The sequence below is a fragment of the Lethenteron reissneri genome, unplaced genomic scaffold (genome assembly GCF_015708825.2).
Source record: "Lethenteron reissneri isolate LAM-NWPU_2019-01 unplaced genomic scaffold, ASM1570882v1 scaffold_1488, whole genome shotgun sequence".
Lineage (NCBI taxonomy): Eukaryota > Metazoa > Chordata > Hyperoartia > Petromyzontiformes > Petromyzontidae > Lethenteron > Lethenteron reissneri.
In genome coordinates this window covers 19,851-43,207 of record NW_026891210.1, presented here as the reverse complement: position 1 = coordinate 43,207, position 23,357 = coordinate 19,851, and the positions used below count along the sequence as shown (strand labels likewise).

Below are 23,357 nucleotides of genomic sequence, written 5' to 3'. Positions count from 1 at the left end.
ATTCCCAGACCGTTCGGATCGAACCCAGACAGCAAACCCCAGGGTGAGGTCAGTAGCAGACTGAGACCCATCTGCACTCGAAGAAACAATGTTTTGTTTTTTTTCGATTTAAAGCTTTCGTGACTGCAGGGATCCATCTTCTTGGTTCTTTCGGTAAAGTTACGTAGAAGGGAAGCAATAAAATAATAAAAATAAAACATAATAAAATACAAAAATATTATTTTATTTTATTATGTTTTATTTTTATTATTTTATTGCTTAAAATAATATTATTGTATTTTATTATGTATTATTTTATTGCTTAAAATAATACTATTCTATTTTATTATGTTTTATTTTTATTATTTTATTGCTTCCCTTCTACGTGACTTTACCGAAAGAACCAAAAAAATGTTGTTTTGGGCCAGGCTCAAAAAAGGCTCAAAAAGTACCAGTCGTCCATGCGACCAAGTGTCACATGAGGGCAATGGCAGTGACACAGAGAACCCGCGTGTGGGTGAGGAGCAGGGAGCGTGCCTGTGCCTGTAGGACGCACTCGCATTACTCGCGTCTAGTTCATCTACTTCATGACACAGAATCATAATTGTTTATTTACCCTTCTATCTGGCAACAACACTGACACCTTTTTACAAGGAGTCATGTTTGCATAGACCACAATACCTGCAGTCGTAATACAAACAAAACACACAACTCTGATCATGTTAATTGATAATTGCGCCTTTTGGCGTCATCTGGTCCAACCCATATGAGACTAGGCTCGAAGGAAAGCTGTCTCGGGTGTGGACCAATCAACTTCAAGGACAGTGCACATTATCAGAGTTATGTTCTTTTGTTTGTATTATGACTGCGGGTATTGCGGTCTATGCAAACATGACTCCTTGTAAAAAGGTGTCAGTTTTGTTGCCAGATAGAAGGGTAAAAAACCAATTATCATATGTGGTAGTCTGATCATGTTATGCACTTTCCTTGAAAACGTCACCGCACACCCCGTCAAGAGCTTACGTAGTGACGTCACCACGTATCAACTTGAGCTCTTAACGTCACCAAACACTCCCCCCGCATTTTCTTGGTTCTTTCGGTAAAGTCACGGAGAATGGAAATGAAAAAATAATAAATATAAAACATAATGTTATTATTTTATTATGTGATATTTGTATTTATTTATGGGATTAATAAAATAATATTTTAACATAATACAATTATGTTTTATTTTTGTTATTTTAATAATAAAATAATAACAAATTTACATAATACAATTATGTTTTTTTTTCCATTCTACGCGACTTTACCGAAAGAACCAAGACGATTAAGAAGATGAATCCCTGCAGTCACGAAAGTTTTAAATCGATATCCCCCCCCCCCGCATTCTCAAGAGATTCCGTAGTGACGTCACTTCATCACCCCGTCACCCCCCCCCCTCAAGCCAATGAGCGAGCCGCGTGACGTCACTTCATCACCCGTCACCCCCCCCCTCAAGCCAATGAGCGAGTCACGTGACGTCACTTCATCACCCCCCCCCCTCAAGCCAATGAGCGAGCCGCGTGACGTCACTTCATCACCCCGTCACCCCCCCCCCTCAAGCCAATGAGCGAGCCACGTGACGTCACTTCATCACCCGTCACCCCCCCCCCTCAAGCCAATGAGCGAGCCACGTGACGTCACTTCATCACCCCGTCACCCCCCCCCTCAAGCCAATGAGCGAGCCGCGTGACGTCACTTCATCACCCCGTCACCCCCCCCCTCAAGCCAATGAGCGAGTCACGTGACGTCACTTCATCACCCCGTCACCCCCCCCCCCTCAAGCCAATGAGCGAGCCGCGTGACGTCACTTCATCACCCCGTCACCCCCCCCCTCAAGCCAATGAGCGAGCCACGTGACGTCACTTCATCACCCGTCACCCCCCCCCTCAAGCCAATGAGCGAGTCACGTGACGTCACTTCATCTCCCGTCACCCCCCCCCTCAAGCCAATGAGCGAGCCGCGTGACGTCACTTCATCACCCGTCACCCCCCCCCTCAAGCCAATGAGCGAGCCACGTGACGTCACTTCATCACCCGTCACCCCCCCCCTCAAGCCAATGAGCGAGCCGCGTGACGTCACTTCATCACCCGTCACCCCCCCCCCCTCAAGCCAATGAGCGAGCCGCGTGACGTCACTTCATCACCCGTCACCCCCCCCCTCAAGCCAATGAGCGAGCCACGTGACGTCACTTCATCACCCGTCACCCCCCCCCTCAAGCCAATGAGCGAGCCGCGTGACGTCACTTCATCACCCGTCACCCCCCCCCCTCAAGCCAATGAGCGAGCCGCGTGACGTCACTTCATCACCCGTCACCCCCCCCCCTCAAGCCAATGAGCGAGCCGCGTGACGTCACTTCATCACCCGTCACCCCCCCCCTCAAGCCAATGAGCGAGTCACGTGACGTCACTTCATCACCCGTCACCCCCCCCCTCAAGCCAATGAGCGAGTCACGTGACAGCGATAAAGAGCGAGGCGGGGCGATGGGCGCACAGCGGGAGGGAGGAGAGTTGGATGGTGAAGAAGAAGATGACGACGATGAAGATGACGACGACGATGCTGATGACGGTGACGTTGATGACGATGATGATGGTGGTGGTGGTGGTGGCGTTGTTTATGTTGTTGCCTGGCGGCCTCTGCTTACTCGGTCTCGCCGCCTGTGCAGAGAACGGCGCAACGGGTCCAGCAGCAGCAGCAGCAGGAGGCGAGTGATGTTGGAGTCTAACCACTCACCACTCGCGCTCCCACTCACCCTGGTGGGGAGGGTGGGAGGGGCTGGGTTGGGAGGGTGGGGAGGGGCTGGGTGGGGAGGGTGGGGAGGGGCTGGGTGGGGAGGGTGGGGAGGGGCTGGGTGGGGAGGGTGGGAGGGGCTGGGTTGGGAGGGTGGGGAGGGGCTGGGTGGGGAGGGTGGGAGGGGCTGGGTTGGGAGGGTGGGGAGGGGCTGGGTGGGGAGGGTGGGAGGGGCTGGGTTGGGAGGGTGGGGAGGGGCTGGGTGGGGAGGGTGGGGAGGGGCTGGGTGGGGAGGGTGGGGAGGGGCTGGGTGGGGAGGGTGGGAGGGGCTGGGTTGGGAGGGTGGGGAGGGGCTGGGTGGGGAGGGTGGGAGGGGCTGGGTTGGGAGGGTGGGGAGGGGCTGGGTGGGGAGGGTGGGGAGGGGCTGGGTGGGGAGGGTGGGGCTGGGTGAGGGTGGGAGGGGTGGGGCTGGGTGGGGAGGGGCTGGTCACCCCGTGGTGCCCTTATAAAACTCAACGTTTCACCTACTCACGCCGGCTTGTGCCCGCCCTCACAGTCTGGCATATTTGCGGAATACACCACGTAACCGTTGACCCTGCAGGCCATTGACCGAGCAACCCGACGTTCCTACCAGCTCCCTCCGCAGGACAATGTGTTCCCTGGTGGGCAGTGTGGAGACTGTTGTTCCTACCTGTAATATTCCGATCGACTCGTGTGGGGGGGGGGGGGGTGGGGGGGGATTCATTGTAATTGTTACAGGACCAATGATTGTGGAGCGCTTTGTCCTGTTGCTTGTTAAGTTTGTGTGTGTAGCTACCCGGGGCACGCTTTCTTTACCCGACTGCTAGAGAGAGATGTGGATGTCAGGGCGGTGCACTACCCTGCCGCTGAATGTATTTGTGCTGTTCGTACTATTATTTCACAGCTAACTGGAAGGTTTTCATGATGATGGAATTTTGCTTGTAATTTCATTCATCTTTCAAGAAGCTTTTTTCACCACTTATTAACGTCCCTAAACAGAGGGTTGTTGTTGTTTTCACCACGCCTACGGTGGTTTAAATGTTTTTTTTTCACATCGTTGGAATTGTAAGGCTCCCGCTTTTGCTTTTTGTTAGGACCCAGCGCGGTCGTGGGAGTCCAATCTTCGTGCTAATTGAACGTTCACAGTCACTAATTGAAGGCGTCTCCTTAACAAAACAAGTTGAGCCCCCCCCCCCCCACACAACTGCAGCAAGAGTCATTGACTAACTTGTATTTTTCACCCCCTGGATTATTCTCATCGTTTTCATGTTGCAGTGGTTTCTGACTTTTCGCCCAATTACCACGACTCACGGTGACACCCCCCCTCCGCCCGTCACCTCCACAATCCCAACCCGACCCACAGCCCCCTCCGCACCCCCACAAAACATCGTGTGCGTGGCCCTCAGCTCCAGCAGCCTGCTGGTCAGCTGGGAGCCGCCACCCGCACACGACGGCGGCAGCAGCAGCAGCATCACGGGGTACACGGTCGCATACAGGGAGCTGCCCAGCCAAGGCGCAGACGCAGCAGACGACCAACAAGGGGACGAACTAGCTGACGAACTATGGGACGCACCAGCTGACGCACTATGGGACGTACTATCTGACGCACTAGCTGACGAACCAGCTGACGCACTAGCTGACGAACCAGCTGACGCACCAGCTGACGCACCAGCTGACGCACTATGGGACGTACTAGCTGACGAACCAGCTGACACACTAGCTGACGCACTAGCTGACGAACCAGCTGACGCACTTGCTGATGAACCAGCTGACACACTAGCTGACGCACTTGCTGACGAACCAGCTGACACACCAGCTGACGCACTAGGGGACGCACTAGCGGACGAACCAGCTGACAAACTAGCTGACGCACTATGGGACGCACTAGCTGACGCACTAGCTGACAAACCAGCTGACACACTAGCTGACGCACTCGTGGACACACTAGCTGACGCACTATGGGACGTACTAGCTGACGAACCAGCTGACGCACCAGCTGACGCACCAGCTGACGCACCAGCTGACGCACCAGCTGACGCACCAGCTGACGCACCAGCTGACGCACTATGGGACGTACTAGCTGACGCACTAGCCGACGCACCAGCCGACGAATCAGCTGACAAACCAGCTGACGCACCAGCTGACGCACTAGCTGACAAACCAGCTGACGCACTAGCTGACAAACCAGCTGACGAACCAGCTGACGCACCAGCTGACGCACTATGGGACGCACTAGCTGACGCACTAGCTGACGAACCAGCCGACGCACCAGCCGACGCACCAGCCGACGCACCAGCCGACGCACCAGCTCACGCACCAGCCGACGCACCAGGGGACGAAGCGAACGTCACGGGCGGGCGGCCGAGCGGGGGAAGGGGTGGCTGGTGCCGGACGCCGCGGCAGCCCGCGGACGTGAGGAGCGTGACGCTGAGCGGGCTGCTGCCCGAGGGGGCCCTGTACGAGGTGACGGTGCGGGCCCACACGGCGGTTGGCCCGGGGCTCTCGTCACTGCCCGTCCAGGCGCGCGCACACCACCACGGTACGTCAAGGGGGGGGGGGGGGGCGCCGCTGTGTTCCACGCCGTGGCCGTGCCGGCCGGACCGACACCCTGACGTGGCTCTTGAGTGTTTCCCCTCCTGGTGGTGGTGCCTCTGCAGCTACTGCTGACGGCTGTGTCTGGCCAGAGTCCTCCTCCTCCTCTCTCGGCTTTCTGCGCTGCGGCTCTCGCGCGCCAGTTCTCCGCGGCGCTGCTCCACGCCGCTGCGCTGAGCCGCTTTGCGGGTTCCGTTTGTGTGTCCATGTCTGTCTGTGTGGTTGTCTGTGTGTATGTGTGTCTGTGTGGTTGTCTGTGTCTGTGTGGTTGTCTGTGTCTGTCTGTGTGGTTGTCTGTGTGTATGTGTGTCTGTGTGGTTGTCTGTGTCTGTGTGGTTGTCTGTGTGTGTGTGTGTGGTTGTCTGTGTGTGTGTGTGGTTGTCTGTGTGTGTGTGTGGTTGTCTGTGTGTGTGTGGTTGTCTGTGTGTGTGTGTGGTTGTCTGTGTGTGTGTGTGTGTGGTTGTCTGTGGTGTGTGTGTGGTTGTCTGTGTGTGTGTGTGTGGTTGTCTGTGTGTGTGTGTGGTTGTCTGTGTGTGTGTGGTTGTCTGTGTGTGTGTGGTTGTCTGTGTGTGTGTGTGGTTGTCTGTGTGTGTGTGTGTGTGTGGTTGTCTGTGTGTGTGTGTGTGGTTGTCTGTGTGTGTGTGTGTGTGGTTGTCTGTGTGTGTGTGTGTGTGGTTGTCTGTGTGTGTGTGTGTGTGGTTGTCTGTGTGTGTGTGTGTGTGGTTGTCTGTGTGTGTGTGTGTGTGGTTGTCTGTGTGTGTGTGTGTGTGGTTGTCTGTGTGTGTGTGTGTGGTTGTCTGTGTGTGTGTGTGTGGTTGTCTGTGTGTGTGTGTGTGGTTGTCTGTGTGTGTGTGTGGTTGTCTGTGTGTGTGTGTGTGGTTGTCTGTGTGTGTGTGTGTGTGGTTGTCTGTGTGTGTGTGTGTGTGGTTGTCTGTGTGTGTGTGTGTGTGTGGTTGTCTGTGTGTGTGTGTGGTTGTCTGTGTGTGTGTGTGGGTGGTTGTCTGTGTGTGTGTGTGGTTGTCTGTGTGTGTGTGTGTGGTTGTCTGTGTGTGTGTGTGTGGTTGTCTGTGTGTGTGTGTGGTTGTCTGTGTGTGTGTGTGTGTGGTTGTGTGTGTGTGTGGTTGTCTGTGTGTGTGTAACGGGGAGTGGTGGTGTCGCGGTTTCCCCGCGTCTCCCCAATCCCGTAGCTGCCACCACGCTGCCCACCTCTCGTGGCTCCTCCCCACACTCGTCCGTGATGTCTACGGGAGACGAGCCGACGTTCCGCGCCAGCGGCATCAGCGCCTCCTCCATCGGCTTCCTGTGCGTGGTGGTGGTGATTGCGCTGCCTTCCGTGGTGGGGTGCCTCGTGTGGGGCCGACAGAGCGCCTCCAAGCGTCCCGGTGAGTGGCGGGGGCATTGCGGTGCCTACGCAACGTTGACTCCCTCGCCCGGTCCGCGGGAGGTCAAGGGTTCTATCCCGACCCTTGCGCTGCCCGCTGCTGTTTGCGTCTCTCTCCCCGTGGATTTCTCTCGGGGCCCTGCGGTCCCCCCCACCCCCCCTCCACGTTCGGAATCGACGTCTCCACGCGTTCAGAGTCATTTGGTTGCTGCTGCTGATGCTGTTGCTGCTGATGCTGTTGCTGCTGATGTTGTTGTTGCTGCTGCTGCTGCTGCTATACATTTGCCACCCAACGACAATGACGACAATAAGCCACCGAGTGAAGCTGTCACTTGTGATAGCCGGTGAAGCTTCTACAAAACAAGTTGTGACACAGCCACTTAGTCAGGCTTAGTGTCACGTAGACAGAACGTGCCAACGACTTACTAGTTGATAGTGTATATAGTAGTGTAGTGTATACTAGTGTGTTGTGTAGTGTATACTAGTGTAGTGTGTAGTGTATATAGTAGTGTAGTGTATATAGTAGAGTAGTGTGTAGTGTATATAGTAGTGTAGTGTATACTAGTGTAGTGTGTAGTGTATACTAGTGTAGTGTATGTAGTAGTGTAGTGTATATAGTAGTGTAGTGTATGTAGTGTGTAGTGTATATAGTAGTGTAGTGTGTAGTGTTGGAGAGTAAACCCACCACAACATTCGTCAATTCGAGTACCTGGTGACACTTCACCGGCAATTACAACGACGATGACAACAACCACAACCGGCATCATCATCAATGCTGCTGCTGGTTGTTGTTGTTGCATTTCGGGAAGCGTCGCAGAGTTCTGTGCGTCTGTGAGGTTTTTCTCGGCGTGGTCTTTCCCCAGCGGACGGGCGAGGAGGGAACGCCCAGAGCGTGGTCCCCAAGAGCGATGCCGAGTGCAGGTAGCCAACACAACTACCACCAACACCAATACCACCGCCACCAATACCAACACCACCACCAATACCAACACCACCAACACTTACACCACCACCAACACCACCGCCACTAACACCACCACCACCAATACCAACACCGCCACCAACACTACCACCACCGCCACCAACACCGCCACCGCCACCAACACCAATACCGCCACCGCCACCAACACCACCAACACCACCTACGCCGCAACCACCACAGCCACCAACACCGCCAACAACGCCGCCGCCACCAACACCGCCACCTCCACCACCACCACCACGGTGGAGCAGAAACAATCAGAATTTTAGGACCTTGCCCCCCCCCCCGGTTGACGGTTGACACCGCCGGATGAAAGCCGCTCCCCAAATCACCGCCGCCACACCACGTGGGGCGTGGCGGCGACGCCATCCGTCTGGCTCCTGCACCATCACTCCGCGGTGGCTCGGAGATGTTGACTACCTCGCCTGGCACGCAGGAGGTCGTGGGTTCGACCCCTGACGATGCCTGCCGCTTGATATTTGGAGTTTGCGGCGCCTTCAGAAGCGGCTCCTGTCGATGCGCTTCGTGCGTTCAGTTTGTCAACCTTCACCCGAACCTCCGAATTAGAAACGGTTTGTCTACGAGCGGTGCGGAATAACGAGTTCAACGTACGCGCACGCTCGTGCACTGGGTGCGTGCGTATCGCACTCGCGCGAGGTACGTGCGTCTCACCATCGCCTACTTTCTCCGCTCCCTCCAATGGCTACGGGCGCGGTGTGCTGGCCGGGGATCGCTACAGCGGCGGCGTGGAGATGACGAAGCTGCAGCACGTGGTGGTGGTGGTGGTGGAGGAGGAGACGTGAGGGGAGGAGGCGATGGTGGTGTAATAAAAGACGGCGTCATTTACTGCTGGTCTCCGCTCGTCTTTTATTCAGGTTCTTCTCCGCACCCCACTGGTCTCCTCCGCGGACCAGCGTCGTCTCCTCTCGCGCGCCCCGCACGTACTCCCTCCTCAACTCCGCCACTCGTCCTCACGCCCGCTGCTCCTGACAAGGGACCAGTGTCTCCTCTCGCGCGCCCCGCACGCGCTCTCCCGTCAGTCGCTCCGCTCCTCCCCGCTCCGCACACCGCTGGCCGACGGTGTGCGGAAGCCCCCTCAGTCACGTGGCTGATGGGGCGGCGGCCACCCCACGTGGTCCCGCTTCTTCACTCCATCGACTGGCCCCGATCTCTCCCGGGCTCCCCTCTATAACCTCTCTCCCACGTGACCCCGACTCCTCCGCTTCCTGATCGTTACATCCGGCCTTCCCATCCTGCCCTGCTGGCTCCACCCCCGTTCACCTCGCTTCCCATTGGAGCTGCCGAGGTGAACGGCGGCCCCTGCCACACGCCCCCCACACCGGGCTCCGCCCCCAACACCCCGGGCCGCGTGATTGGGCCAGAGTCCAGCAGCAACCCCATTGACGCCGCATTACACATGTAACGTCAACTTTTGAAAGTTCACATTTATCACGAATATCACATTCTTGTTTATCTGTCTGCTTGAGAATGTCTTCAAAGTGTTTCGGTCGGAAATATTCCTCCCAGGCCAAGCCCCAGGGACGTCGTCTCCCAGCAAACACGCAGAGACAATACAACTCACGTCACCCCAAGCTTAGTGAGCACGCAACATCAGGGAAGAACAGCACCAACAACAGAGATCTGAGCTGGTCCTGGGCATCCCCTTCACCAACCCGCACTGACCAGCGTGGTGAAGTATGGTCACAACAACCTCCACGACCGACATGGCGAGGCGAGGCCATCACCGTGCAACGTGTCGACAACGGGCTGTGGGGAATGCTGAAAGTAATGCAGTTGCTGCTGCAGTAAGGTGGTGTTTCTGCCGTACTTCCCTCCAGCATGTATACAAACACATTCCTCCTGCGGAGGGAGCTGGTAGGAACGTCGGGTTGCTCGGTCAATGGCCTGCAGGGTCAACGGCCAGGGCGTGGTGTATTCCGCAAATATGCCGACTGTGAGGGCGGGCACAAGCCGGCGTGAGTAGGTTAAACGTTGAGTTTTATAAGGGCACCACGGGGTGACCAGCCCCTCCCCACCCAGCCCCACCCCACCCAGCCCCTCCCCTCCCTGCACGACGGACGGAAACAATAATCCCCTGTGGGCTGGTGTAACCAGTGGGTTCCTACCAGTACAAATACTATGACCCTGGCGCTGCGTCTCTCTCCACGCCTCTGCCCAATGGCGGCTCTTTTGCTCAAACTTCCAAAATCCCTTTGGGTGTTAAGCCTTATTCTTCATTTAATAATAATAATAATAGTACAATTTGTAACGCGCGCAAATTTGCAGACGTAGTGGCCGCACCTCCTTCAAGTTGCCAAGTCGTGTCTTCAATTGTTTTTGCCTCGTGTCTTTTCCCCCCAACATCTCGTCCTCGCTAAACCTCACGGCAGCTCATTCATATTCCATCAGCCATTGTCCCCTTGACACGAGTTTGACATCGAACGAGAAGTAGGGCTGTGTGCAGTGAACCCTGCACTTGTTTCCGTCTGTACGACGATGTGATCTTTCACCGTGACGACGACCTTTGTAAATGTCATCGCAACAAATGGATTTTATAAGATAACATGTACCCATGTTTATTGTGAAATGAGTCGACACAATAAAAAAACATGGAAACACGATGATGATATGTTTGTTTAGGGATTGACTTGAATTGTTTTCTGACTGTATCAAATGTGTTACCTCTTTAATCTCATGATCTGGAGCTTGTATTACTCTCCATTGAGCTGTAGCAGGGATGAAACAAATAATACATCTTCCCTGCCCATCCTCAGCCTGCCGTGTCGATTACAGGAGCACAGCTGTCGGATTGTTTACATTGTTGCGATTTTATTCATAAATAAATAAAAAATTAACCCGTAAAAACAAAGTTTTTCACTATAAATCCTTTATATGCGTGGCATCGGGGCGGCTAGAGTCCTCTCGTCCTCTGGCTTGAGATGGCTGCCACCTATGGGTCAGATGATTGTCTGGCAGCATTAAACAATTGGTAATTAAATATGTATTTTCCCCTAAACAGTGTAAAATTTTGCAGTCTCGAAGTCATCTTCTGCACGTGTCACTACTCTCACCTGTCTCCATGCTGCACGCACTTCTTCTGCCTCACGAGCTTCTCATCGTTCAACAGAAAGTGTGACAACGCGTACGATACTGAAGATAAAAACTCACATTGTGGAAGGTCAAATCCAGACGTGACTGAGCCAATGTCTATGGCAGCTGTGTCTCGCGATGAATCACTTCCAGTAGCTGATCGAGCTGCCCTGACTTGTGCACACAAAGGACTGCTCTTGTCAAGGACTCTCATGACTTAATTTGGAGCTTTCAGTGACTGCAGGAATTATTCTTTGGTTCTTTCGGTAAAGTGACGTATAAAGATAAAATAATAAAATAAATTAAATACTAGCATACGACGTTTCGATTGCAACACAAGCAATCATCATCAGGTATACATTAAATAGAAACACAAATCTAGTATACTTAGAAATGTAATGTAATACAACAGAGAGTCGGATAACATAACAGTCAACACCCTACCTGGTTGATTACGTTCTTCCTGAGAATGCTAAATTTGAGAGAGAGATTATGGTTCTGGTTCTGTGTTTGATCTCTCTCTCAAATTTGGCATTCTCAGGAAGAACGTAATCAACCAGATAGGGTGTTGACTGTTATGTTATCCGCCTCTCTGTTGTATTACATTACATTTCTAAGTATAATAGATTTGTGTTTCTATTTAATGTATACCTGATGATGATTGCTTGTGTTGCATTCGAAACGTCGTATGCTGGTATTTAATTTATTATTTTATCTTCATACGTGACTTTACCGAAAGAACCAAAGAGTACTCTCATGACGTGTAATGCCTGCGAGCTCATAGACATTGTGACAGCAGCAGAAGGTCGCTGTTCCTCTCGTGTCCTTGGGCAGCGATGTCGCAATGCCGGGATACGTTGCTGGCGAGCGTCTATTGCGCACACGGTGACACAGGCACCAGGTACCCAAAGCCAACGTGGACTTCTTCACATTTGAAGTCCCAAACAGCACGGAACACTCATTCATATGAGGCTGAGATGACCTTGAGAAGGAGCATGCCAGATACCAGAAGCCAAGAACGGAACCTGTTTTTTTAAAAATCCTTTATATTAAGTTCGCTTGCGTGCTTGCGTGCTTACTTGCTTGCTTACGACCGTGTAAATCTTTCGGTCGTTTTTTAACCCACTTCCCGTGATCCAATCGAGCTGACATTTTCCACACAGACTCGTTGTGCGAGACAATTAATTTTCGTGAAACAAATTTTCCCAAATTTTACACTGTTTAGGGAATTTTTTTAAATATTTAATTATCAATTGCTTAATAGTGGCAGACAATCATCTGACCCATAGGTGGTAGCCATCTCAAGCCAGAGGACGAGAGGACTCTAGCCGCCACGCATATAAAGGATTTAAAGTGAAAAACTTTGTTTTCACGGGTTAATTTTTGCAAGGTTTGAATTACAATACTCTGTCCAACACACACTCGTACACCCTTAGCCTCGCTCACCCACATAAGCATTACACATTTTCAAAAGAACCCCTGTGCGGCCGATGCTGACTGTGCTGACTGTTGGGGCAATGCGATTTGCTGGTAGTCGTGAAGGCTGCAATGGTGGTGGGGTGGCCAGCACCACGTCTGTCTCCCCAACGCTGAATCTGACGTCACACACCGGCTACTTACTCACTTAAGGCTCAAAGCCGAGGGGATGCCCAGGAACGGTTCCTATATTTGCAACCGAGTTAGAAGTGGCTGCTGGATATTTGTATTCAGATCACCACGTTTGTAGCGCATTTCACTAACCAGCACGCCACATGTCTGCCCGCCCCACATACACAGAGGCACACTATCAGTATGCAACCGAGGAGGCAAAAGATGAGCCGGGCCAACTTGTATTGGCACACACCGGGGTTAATCGAAAGAGCATCATCATCACGGTGCCTAGGAGATGTTAACTACCTCGCCTGGTATACAAGAGGTCGTGGGTTCGATCCCGACTAACGCCTGCTGCTGTATATTTGAAATCTGCGTGTCTCTCTCTCATCATCATCACGGTGGCTAGATGTTGACTACCTCGCCTGGTATACAGGAGGTCGTGGGTTCTATCCAGACCCTGATGCCTGCTGCTGTATATTTGGAGTTTGCGTGTCTCTCTCATCATCATCATCATCACGGTGGCTAGGAGATGTTGACTACCTCGCCTGGTATACAGGAGGTCGTGGGTTCGATCCCGATCCTAACGCCTGCTGCTGTATATTTGCAGCCTGCGTGTCTCTCTCCCCGTGGCCACGTGGATTTCTCTCCGGGTTTTCCCTCCACATTTAGAATCACAAGGCCCTCAAGAGTGTGTGCATGCTTTAATTTCACCGGTGGGGTAAAATGTGGGTGGTGGTGGTCAACATTTCCGACTGGATATCTGTGATGAAGAGCTTCACAGCTCATCGGATTCCTCCAAGATACATCATCACCGAGTCTGTGTAGTCCCACCTCTCCTAAAACAAAGTATCGGCCAGCGTGGAAGAGTAGGCCAAGTTACATCCCACGGAGGCTCTCTCTCCAGAGCTCCCTCGAGAAAACCTTCCGTCGCAGCGGTGACGCGAGCACTTGCAGGACTGCACCTTTACCCATCGGCATTAGCTGCTTGAAGTCTGCTCCTGTGACCGGGTTACACGTCCACATCGCTACGAGTGTATTTGGGTGAAGTTATTTTTATAACGGCCGAACGTGCACACGCGCAATGCGCATGCATCGTGTGCATGCGTGCATCGTGTGCATGCGTGATCAACATACGTTGTGTGTGTCGATATAACCCAGTCAATGACAGACACACGCTGTCATCCACGACGACATTCACTCCCCACCCCCCTTCTGGTCTGCACAACTGATTGCCGAGTTTGTGTTTCGCAATCGGAAGAGGTGTTTGGTTCGTTACTGGAGAAATCTGCCGAGCCACGCGGCTTATTTGTGTTTATTTACACAGATTTCCGGCAAGTTGCAACAAAGAAAGTGACACAAACAGCAACTTCTGCTCTGTGTGTTGAACTTCTTTCGCACCGTACGTAGCCCAGCCGTGCTGATCCACTCGCTGTTCACTACTCACGATGTTTGTCGTTTGCCTTTGCTGCCGTTTAGTTATTTGAGCGGCGCCTCAACGCTGAAGGTCACAGGCAGTCTCAGTCCAGGGCCGTTCAAATAAGTGACTTTCATAGTCTTAGTTCTTTCGGTAAAGTCACGTAGAAGGGGAATAATAAAATAATGTAAATATAAAACAATACAATTTCTCACGTTTCGACTGCAACACAAGCAATCATCATCATCATCAGGTGTGAAATCCACAGCAAGAACATTTTAAAAATGTTTTTTCTGTGGATTTCACACCTGATGATGATGATTGCTTGTGTTGCAGTCGAAACGTGAGAAATGTTATTGTTTTAATATTATATTATTTCCCTTCTACGTGACTTTACCGAAAGAACCAAGAATATGAATCCCTGCAGTCACGAAAGCTTTAAATCGAAATTTAAGTGACTTTCATTTGACCGACGTCGCACGTACAAACACACTGGGCTCGCAACGTGACGCCAATCATTGACTCAGAAGGTCAAACAACCCAGAGGTCACCGGTCCGTCACCCGCCGTCGCTACGGCAGCTGAACCAATGGACACGTTTCTCAAACGCGCCCAGCCACCACCCGGTCCAGTCGGTGGGGTAGAGTGTGGGCTACCCCCACTCTGGTGTGTTCTCCCACGGCGTCTGTAGACGTCAGCGTGGAAGAGTAGGCCAAGTAGCCCATCGAGGAGCTCTGTCCAGAGCTCCTCAGAGTGGGAAGGCCGTTCTGCCAACAAGAGCCTGAGTAGGGGAATTGCAGGGACCGCGCCTTTATCTTCTTTTATCAGCGGATGCTTTGAAGTGAATTGTCAGTGGCGGATCTACAATTCCTTACTGGCTGTCGTGTGTGGCGTAGTGTGTGTGGTGTGGTGTGTGTGTGGTGTGGTGTGTGGTGTAGTGTGTGTGGCGTAGTGTGTGTGTGTGGTGTGTGTGTGTGGCGTAGTGTGTGTGGCGTGGTGTGTGTGTGGTGTGTAGCGTGTGTGTAGTGTGTGTGTGTAGTGTGTGTGTGGTATGTGTGTGGTGTGTGTGGGTGGTGTGGTGTGTGGTGTGTGGTGTGTGTGTGTGGTGGTGTGGTTTATGTGTGTGGCGTGGGGTGTGTGGGTGGTGTGGTGTGTGTGTGACGTAGCGTGTGTGGGTACGTTAAACGTACACCCTGTGGTTCGTGAGCCAAATCCTTAGCCAGTTTCATCCACACACACACCACACATACACACACCACACACACAGATAAAGAGACAAAAATGACTTTTATAGGCGAGACACTGCATACAAGTGCAGTGCGAAGTCGTGTGAAGTAGTAGATTCAGTGTGACGCGGCTCGCAGGGAAGGGTGCGACGGACCTCGCTGTGAATCCCAACAAGCGCCGAGTGAACGGTGCCTAGATTTGGCAAACGCGGCGTTAACGAGAACAAAGGAATAAATGGAACAACGGCACTTGGTCGCTAAGCGCATTCAAGTGGCGACGTCACAAAACAACGGCGCTTCCACATCGTGAAGATGAAGCGCATGCAGAGTGTATAGTAGGGTAGTGCATAGTGCAGTGTAGCATCGCACGCGAGTGAAGTGTGTATAGTAGAACGCAGCTCGTAGTGAGGGGTACACGCTGGATGTCGATGCCATAAACAGCTTTATATTATTATATTATATTATTATATTATTTTATTATGTTTTATTTTTATTATTTTATTACTTCCCTTCTACGTGACTTTACAGAAAGAACCAAGAAGATGAATCCCTGCAGTCACGAAAGCTTTAAATCGAAAAGCTTTGTGGGGGTCGCGATTTCAGTCGAGGCCCCCCCTAGACTGGGGCTGGAGGCTACTTGCAAGCGAATTGATCGACGGTCCACGGGCAAAGCTTGCACTTGATGTTCTGCTTGAGCTGTTCCTTGCACCCGCACTGCGTCTCCACCGTGACTGGGGAGGGAACAGCAGAGGGGAGAGAGCTAATGAGATCATCACAATTGTGCGACCGCCGTTAACGTCGAGGTGAACAAAATCTCCGCGCACTTCTCCTCCCGACGTTGTCAAACGACCAGAGGTCGCAACCGGGTACCCGATACCCGGCTACCCGTACCCGGCCGGGTACGGGTAGCCGTTTGCGATCCTGGTGCGGCCGGGTACGGGTAGACCGTGAGTCACTGGTGAGTCACCGTTTGTCACTCATTTCCCAACATCTTGTCTCTTCTCACAATTCAAGTTCCTAGAATCAACCCACCCGCGCCTGCAACATGGCTTCATCCCAGAGGTCGCAAGCGGGTACCCGAAACCCGTACCCTACCCGTACCCGGCCGGGTACGGGTAGGGTACGGGTACGGCCGGGTACCCGCTAGCGACCCTGGTGCGGCCGGATACGGGTACGAGGGGTAAGGAATCAAAACCCGTTTGCGACCTCTGCGAATGACCCGCGGGGAAGCGGCTGTCGCAGAGCCACTGCCGACGATATCCCTTCGAGCAACCTAAGGATCACGGAAAGCAGTTCTACAGAAATGCATTTTCGGTGTGATTGCGTGGTGTACGGTACTGTATAGTAGTGAAGACTAGTGCGTAGTGGTATAGGGACGGTGTGAATAGAGAGAGACGGTGGTGTGTGGCCAGGTGGTCATTACAGTAGTGTAGAGTCGTGGTGTAGAGTAGTGTATAGGATGTGATGTATAGTGTAGTGTAGTGTATAGTTTGTACGTTGAACTTCTTGACACCGTACATAGCCAACCATGCGCTCAGGTGGTGCGGGCAGGGGAAAGACAAACTAAATACTAAAAGCAGTTCTAAAGAAAACAGTGTTCAATCTAGACTAATATAGTGCTTTCTATTATCGGAAGAGCATTCCAGACGGCCGCAGACGCTCATCCGAGAGCGCTACGCGCAATGATGCAGTGACCAGCGTCTCTGTCCGATGGCAGAGCTAGAAAGCCGCCGCTGCTGCTACCAAGATGACCGGGAGTTTGTGGAACGATTGACGCTCCTGGACGAGATCATGTTTACACGCTTTCATTGAACTCACTCCGTCTGTTGTCGTATCCTCAAATCTTGTAACTCAATTTCAACCGGGGGTGGGGGGGGGGGGGCCCACCTTGGGAGATGTCGTATCCTCTGTCGCAGCATGTGACGGTGCATTCCTCGGCTGCCTCGGTGTCGTTGCAGCGCTGCCTCCCCACCGCTCCGCTGGTGCTGCCACGGACGCAGTACTCCGGGCTGGCGCTCACGTGGACCAGGTCATACTCCGAGGGCGCCGTCAACCACTCGTTCACCGGCTCCAGACGCCAGCGGGCGGCGCCGCCACTTCCACCGCTCCTGTTGTCCCTCACCAGCCGCATGGCGGAACTTCTGTCGTACTTTCCCTGCAGCCATCATTGACATTATCGTCATCATCATCAGGGGGGGGGGAGGATCCGCCATGTTTTCTTTTGAAGTGGTGGTGGTTGAGTGAATGCTGTTAGGGACCCCTCCCCCCGTTTGTAACCCGACTGTGGATTAATCCTCCGGGTGCAGTCTCATCACCGGCAGCCGTGAGCTCACGTTCAGAAAGTCGCCAACGTCGCGAAAGTCTTCGCGCAGCGGCAGGCAGACTCTGTCGCATTCACCGGTTCTGTTGTCGCAACCGCAGTAGTACAACAGTTCTTCCATCACCTGCAGCACCACCACCACGGTCATTGTTACTACCACAATCAGTTACCACCAACACCATCATCATTTGTCACTACCAACCGCCATTCGCCACTAAGTGGCGGTGACGTCACGAGGGAGATTGTGCCAGGCCGTGTGCACGTTGAGGCCACGTGAAGTGTCCAACGCCCGCTGGCAGGAGGTCACGGGGCAGACCCAGGTGCCACGGGTCGACTGACTGAGATGACTGGCTGATGCACCACCTGTGCCCCCTACTATGCCAACATGCTGTGCTTTAGCCACCCGGCGCTCCGCTCGTTGTTGTGAGCGTCGCTCCTCCACCCTCTGTTGTTGTTGGAGGGCGACTGCCTCCAACTGCCCAGTAGCGTCCTTCACGAGCCTCCTCCACAGAGGCCGATCTTGACACCGCTGGTACCAGTCATCGGCAAGTCCACTCAGCTCCACGTCCTCCTGTACCACATCACTGCATCCCTTCTCCAGCCTGTGCCGCACCCAAGGGTAGTGGCGCAAAGCCAGGCTGCTACTCACAGGAGCAGCAGCGCAACGGCTAATGACGAACCATGAGCGTGCTGACTTGGGGGGTTAGATCGGTAAAGTCACGTAGATAGAAAAATAATAAATCACATTTCAACCTGCAACACAAGCAATCGGGTGGCTACAGCAGTAGAACTGCTGAACAAGACAACCCCTAGACAACGATGCCGATCCAAGTATATAATGTGCAGCATTTCATAAACTGATACTTTTTTCCATAAAAAAAACATTTTATACGACAATACCTACAACCCACCCGCCCACTCACCACGCGACCAACTTCGTAGTTGTGCAAATCTATCTGCACGAGTTTCGCCAAAGACTTGCGTTGTCCCCCTCGCCTCCAGCGGTCGTGAACACTCGCGTCCACAAACACCTTGGCGAAATGGGCTCCGTACTCGATGTTACCTCTGGGGTGCAGCAAGGGGTCATAGGTCCAGGTGCAGCTGTCGCGGATCACCTGCGGGGTGTAGCAGGCGCGCGCCACCGCGTGCACCACTCCCGCGGCAGTGAGGGCGGAGAAGAAGGCGGTCTCGCGAGAGCCTGCCCCCCCCCCCCCCCCCCCCCCACAAAACAATTTCATCATTTGTCTATAATGGAGGTTGTTGTTTTTCTATCTAGCGTAGGTCGCCGAAATAGAAACGTCACGTCGTTAAAACAGCCGCCGCGTCCGACCGGCAAGGCTTCGGCACGTAGACAGAACGTGGCGAATTCTTGACTAGTGCAATGACAGGGCTCATGGAACCTGCTGGAAGGTTCTAGAAGGGGGCGTGTCTGGGCTAGAGGTAGAAGGTGGGTCAGTGGGGAAGCTCATGGAACCTGCTGGAAGGTTCTAGAAGGGGGCGTGTCTGGGCTAGAGGTAGAAGGTGGGTCAGTGGGGAAGCTCATGGAACCTGCTGGAAGGTTCTAGAAGGGGGCGTGTCTGGGCTAGAGGTAGAAGGTGGGTCAGTGGGGAAGCTCATGGAACCTGCTGGAAGGTTCTAGAAGGGGGCGTGTCTGGGCTAGAGGTAGAAGGTGGGTCAGTGGGGAAGCTCATGGAACCTGCTGGAAGGTTCTAGAAGGGGGCGTGTCTGGGCTAGAGGTAGAAGGTGGGTCAGTGGGGAAGCTCATGGAACCTGCTGGAAGGTTCTAGAAGGGGGCGTGTCTGGGCTAGAGGTAGAAGGTGGGTCAGTGGGGAAGCTCATGGAACCTGCTGGAAGGTTCTAGAAGGGGGCGTGTCTGGGCTAGAGGTAGAAGGTGGGTCAGTGGGGAAGCTCATGGAACCTGCTGGAAGGTTCTAGAAGGGGGCGTGTCTGGGCTAGAGGTAGAAGGTGGGTCAGTGGGGAAGCTCATGGAACCTGCTGGAAGGTTCTAGAAGGGGGCGTGGCCTAGCTACGCTCGCCGTGTTCCGGCCGCATGTCCGATCCTCTGCACGGCTCCCATCGTCGTCATCGCTGCATTAGTCAGCCAGCTGTGCAGTTAGAAGCCGACGATGGGGCCGTGTAGAAAGGTCGTCCGTGTGTAGCTGAACGTCGAGGGGAAACCCGCTTTGCCGGGAGAGGCTCGACACTGGCTCTGACCCGGGGAGACGATCTCCTTACCCGACCGAGGAATAGGGACGAGCCCATTCTCCGTGGTCCAGTTCGACCGCTTGGCCTGGAACTGGTGCCGATACTCGGCAATCGCCAGCTGGACACCCTCGGCCACGAGCTTCATGAAGTGCGGCTGCTTCTGGCATATTTGGCGCTGTGTGGGGGACAGCCCCGGCGACGTGCTGCACAACAGCAGCGGATGCGTGGAGGGGTCGACCCGGGGTGTCCACAATGCCAGCGACCTGCAGAGGGAAGGGGGTGGAGGGGGGTCACGGTGGCCAGGGGATGTTGACTACCTCGCCTGGTATGCAGTAGGTAGTAGGTTTGATCCCAACCCTGACGCCTGCTGCTGCTGTATATTTGGAGTCTGTGTGTCTCTATCATCATCACTGTGGCTAGATATATTTTTTGACAACATTTATACATTTACGCGATGTAACCCCCCCCAAAAAAACTCCTGTGGATGATATTGGTCACGAGAGCCCTGCCCGCTACTCGGTGTTAAACAAAACACAAACAGCCGTATGGGGGGGGGGGGGGGGGGGGTGTGCAAGATATTAGACACTTGTGCGCCCATCGCAGAAGAAGAGTGAAGAGGAAATCAGCGGCGGCGTCTCGCGGTTACCACCAAGAGTCGCTGGCGACTGCCCCCAGCTGTGCCGTGGCGCAGAGTCCCAGCAGCAACGGGGAGAAGCCCATCGGAGTTCTCATGGCCAGCGACACTGTGCAGAAGAGAAGCAGAGCGGTGGTGACGATGTTCACACCCTCGCATGGTCTGCATATTTTGAGTTTTCATGTCTCACTCATCATCATCACGGTGGCTGGGAGATGTTAACTTCCTCGCCTGGTACACGGGATCGAACCCACGACCGCTTGTGTACCGGGCGAGGGAGTCAACATCTCCTAGCCACCGTGGTCGTGATGAACTCCAACTGCTGATGTCTGTATAACCACGACGTGCATTGAATGTGTGGGTGGCATCGTTTGGCGCGATGCAATATTCTTGGCCTGCAGTACCGGTCCCGTGTCAACAGGGGGCGCAAGGGCCGAACGAGATTTACTCGTCTTCCTGGTTCTTTCGGTAAAGTCACGTAGAAGGGAAGTAATAAAATAATAAAAATAAAACATAATAAAATAATTCTCACGACGTTTCGGCCACAACGCAAGCAGCCGTCCTCAGGTGAAGAACAGGTCTGTCGAGAAGACAGAGTCTGAATGACAACCCCAGGCTTGGAGCGTCTTTTTAAGCTGGGTTGGAGGGGGGGGAAGAGCGCCTTGACAAAAGAATTTGCATTTCAAGAGAAATTTAGCATATTTATGGGAAATGTGTAGGAGGTGGGCTGGGGGTTTTCAAAGTCATATTATACCCATGCATTATGCAGGATTAGCAGCATCAAAGGGAGGGGGTAGGGGGTAGCATTAACAAAGGGAGGGAATGTTAATAGTATGTAGAAGCAGGAGACCCGCAACGGAGCAAATATTGCATTCCCTGTGGAGCACACAAGATACAGTCAATGCCAGTGAGTGGACTGCGGTCTGAAAGTCACCGTAAACGTGAACAATCAGTTAAGATCCGAAATGGTTTATTACGTCCTTCCAATGATTGCCGAGCCAGAATCCATCTTCTCGGTTGAAATTGTCTCTGTGTTTATATATGTGGATCGCCTCATGAACGAATCTCTCATGGTAGCCAGATGGCTTGCAGAGAACCTCCGTCTTGGAGAAGTCAATGTCATGCGAGCCCACTGATATTGTAACAGTGATCTGCCACGGCTGAGGTGTTTGTCTTACCGTGTTTCAGGTCTGCTTTATGTTCACGGATACGATCCGAGACATGTCGTTTGGTTTCTCCAATGTAACTGCTACCACAGAGGCAACTTAGTTTGTAGACGCCAGGGTACTGTATATCTGGAACCACGTCTTTTACAGACGGGACCAGATCACGGATTTTATGTACTGTGTTGAATCGGACCTGGATCTTGTGTTTAATCAGGATTTTGGAGATCTTTTTTGTGACCCCAGCAATGTAGGGTAAGGTGATGGTTTTGATAGGCTCCTCAACAGGATCTTTCTTGATGGTTGGAGTGATGGCCTTGCGGATTGTGTAGTCGGAGTAACCATTAGCCTTAAGAGCTTGGCGTACGTGTTTGAGTTCACTGGCAATGTGTTCCTGGTCGGAGATGCATTGGGCTCTATGGTATAGAGTCTTGATGAGGGAGTTCTTCTGGGATGGATGGTGGTGGGAATCCGGTTTTAGGTAAGCATCCGTGTGGGTGGCTTTCCTGTAGACAGAGTGGCTCATTGAACCATCAGGTCTCCTTTTAATTAGGACATCCAAAAAGGGTAGCTTGCCATCTTTTTCGACTTCCATGGTGAATCTGATGGCTGGGTGTATGGAATTGATGTGGTCGAGGAATTGGTCTAGAACAGGCCGGCCATGTGGCCAGATGACAAAAGTGTCATCTACGTACCTCTTCCATAAGGTCGGGTGTAGAGTGGCAGTCTGGATGGCGTCGGTCTCAAATTTCTCCATGAAAACGTTGGCTACAACCGGAGATAGGGGGGAGCCCATTGGGGTACCCTCAGTTTGTTTGTAGAAAGTTCCATTCCAGGTGAAATATGTATTGGTTAAGCAGTGTCTCACCAGGGGGGTACCTCAGTATTCAGTCCTTGATGAACCAAGTCTTCAATGATTGCGATGGTGTCAGGTACAGGAACTTTGGTGAATAAGGAAACCACATCAAAACTGACAAGCAGGTCGTCTGGGGACAGGGAAATCCCCTTGATTGTCAATACCAGGTCAGTAGAGTTTAGTACCGCAGAGGTGGTTTTTCCAGTGAAAGGCCGTAGGATTTCAGACAAAAAACGAGCCCTTCTACGTGACTTTACCGAAAGAACCAAGAAGATAAGTCCCTGCAGTCACGAAAGCTTTAGAGATTTCCTCGATTAAGTAGATAATTCAGTGTGTAACAAAAACATGTTTTATTGTTGTCCCTGTGTAGTGAAGTGTTATTACCTAATAGCTAGTGCCTCAAAAGTAGAGAAAGTGGGCTCTTAATACTCCACACAAACGTTGCTTGTGTGACCCAGGACACAAACGCGAAGTGAATAATCCACTCCATTAATAACAGTGTCACAACAACATTGTCCCTTAGTAGTACAGTTTTATTACCTAATAGCTTACGTCTCAAAAGTAGAGAAAGTGGCTATTGTTGTTCTCCACAAATTCTAGATTTGAAGCTTTCGTGATTCGTGACTGCAAGGATTCATACTCTGAGGTTTTTTCGGTAAAGTCACGTAGGTAGAAATAAATAAATATTTTTTTTACAAATAAATTAAAATAAAATCTCCTCACAAACGTTGCTTGGGACCCAGGACATTGATAAATTTAACTATTTTAAATAAAAAAACGTGGCGTGCATGTGTGTCACCCCTTCACGTAAAGTCCTGCTCACAAACGCAAAGTTTGTGTGGAATAATACTATTCATTAAAACACACTTTGTAGGCACATAACCAATTTAGCAACACACAACACTTTACTACGCAGGGTCAGACCTCGTGTTCGGTAGTCACCCGGCAGCGGTGTTCTAGTTGTTGTTGTTGAACTAATAAATATAATCTAGATATGCAAGGAGACCCATGCATTGTATAGGTAAACCCACTAAAAGAAACTCCTTAAAAAAAAAAAATTTAATACAAATTTATTTTTTATTTTAAAAAATTGTAACATTTTTTTAAAGAAGTCGAGCGGACAACGTGGAAGT

The 23,357-nt window shown here is 52.3% G+C and overlaps 3 protein-coding genes across 6 annotated transcripts; 1 reads left to right on the top strand and 2 right to left on the bottom strand.

The window, feature by feature from the left end:
* The first annotated feature begins 2,488 nt into the window (after window positions 1–2,488).
* Window positions 2,489–8,856, top strand: LOC133362457 (skin secretory protein xP2-like). Of its 4 annotated transcripts, none has more exons than XM_061581408.1 (5): window positions 2,489–2,586; window positions 4,133–5,308; window positions 6,549–6,743; window positions 7,606–7,663; window positions 8,600–8,855. In XM_061581408.1, the coding sequence occupies exons 1-5, from the start codon at window positions 2,502–2,504 to the stop codon at window positions 8,712–8,714; spliced, it is 1,629 nt and encodes a 542-aa protein (XP_061437392.1). In that variant the 5' UTR covers window positions 2,489–2,501; the 3' UTR covers window positions 8,715–8,855. The 4 variants fall into 4 exon arrangements, with proteins under 4 accessions (XP_061437392.1, XP_061437389.1, XP_061437391.1 ...); XM_061581405.1 differs by having other exon boundaries at window positions 2,496–2,722; window positions 8,600–8,856; XM_061581407.1 differs by lacking the exon at window positions 8,600–8,855 and adding an exon at window positions 8,464–8,570 and having other exon boundaries at window positions 2,496–2,722.
* Window positions 8,857–15,679: 6,823 nt separating this feature from the next.
* LOC133362460 (protein Wnt-5(I)-like) lies at window positions 15,680–17,913 on the bottom strand. Its single transcript, XM_061581411.1, has 3 exons — window positions 17,362–17,913; window positions 16,934–17,201; window positions 15,680–15,777 (listed from the first exon to the last, which is right to left on the bottom strand). The coding sequence occupies exons 1-3, from the start codon at window positions 17,512–17,514 to the stop codon at window positions 15,680–15,682; spliced, it is 519 nt and encodes a 172-aa protein (XP_061437395.1). The 5' UTR covers window positions 17,515–17,913.
* A 1,391-nt stretch (window positions 17,914–19,304) lies between these two features.
* Window positions 19,305–20,296, bottom strand: LOC133362456 (proto-oncogene Wnt-3-like). The gene is made up of 2 exons (XM_061581404.1): window positions 20,218–20,296; window positions 19,305–19,834 (listed from the first exon to the last, which is right to left on the bottom strand). Exons 1-2 carry the CDS (start codon window positions 20,289–20,291, stop codon window positions 19,480–19,482), a joined length of 429 nt encoding a protein of 142 aa, XP_061437388.1. The 5' UTR covers window positions 20,292–20,296; the 3' UTR covers window positions 19,305–19,479.
* Window positions 20,297–23,357: the final 3,061 nt, after the last annotated feature.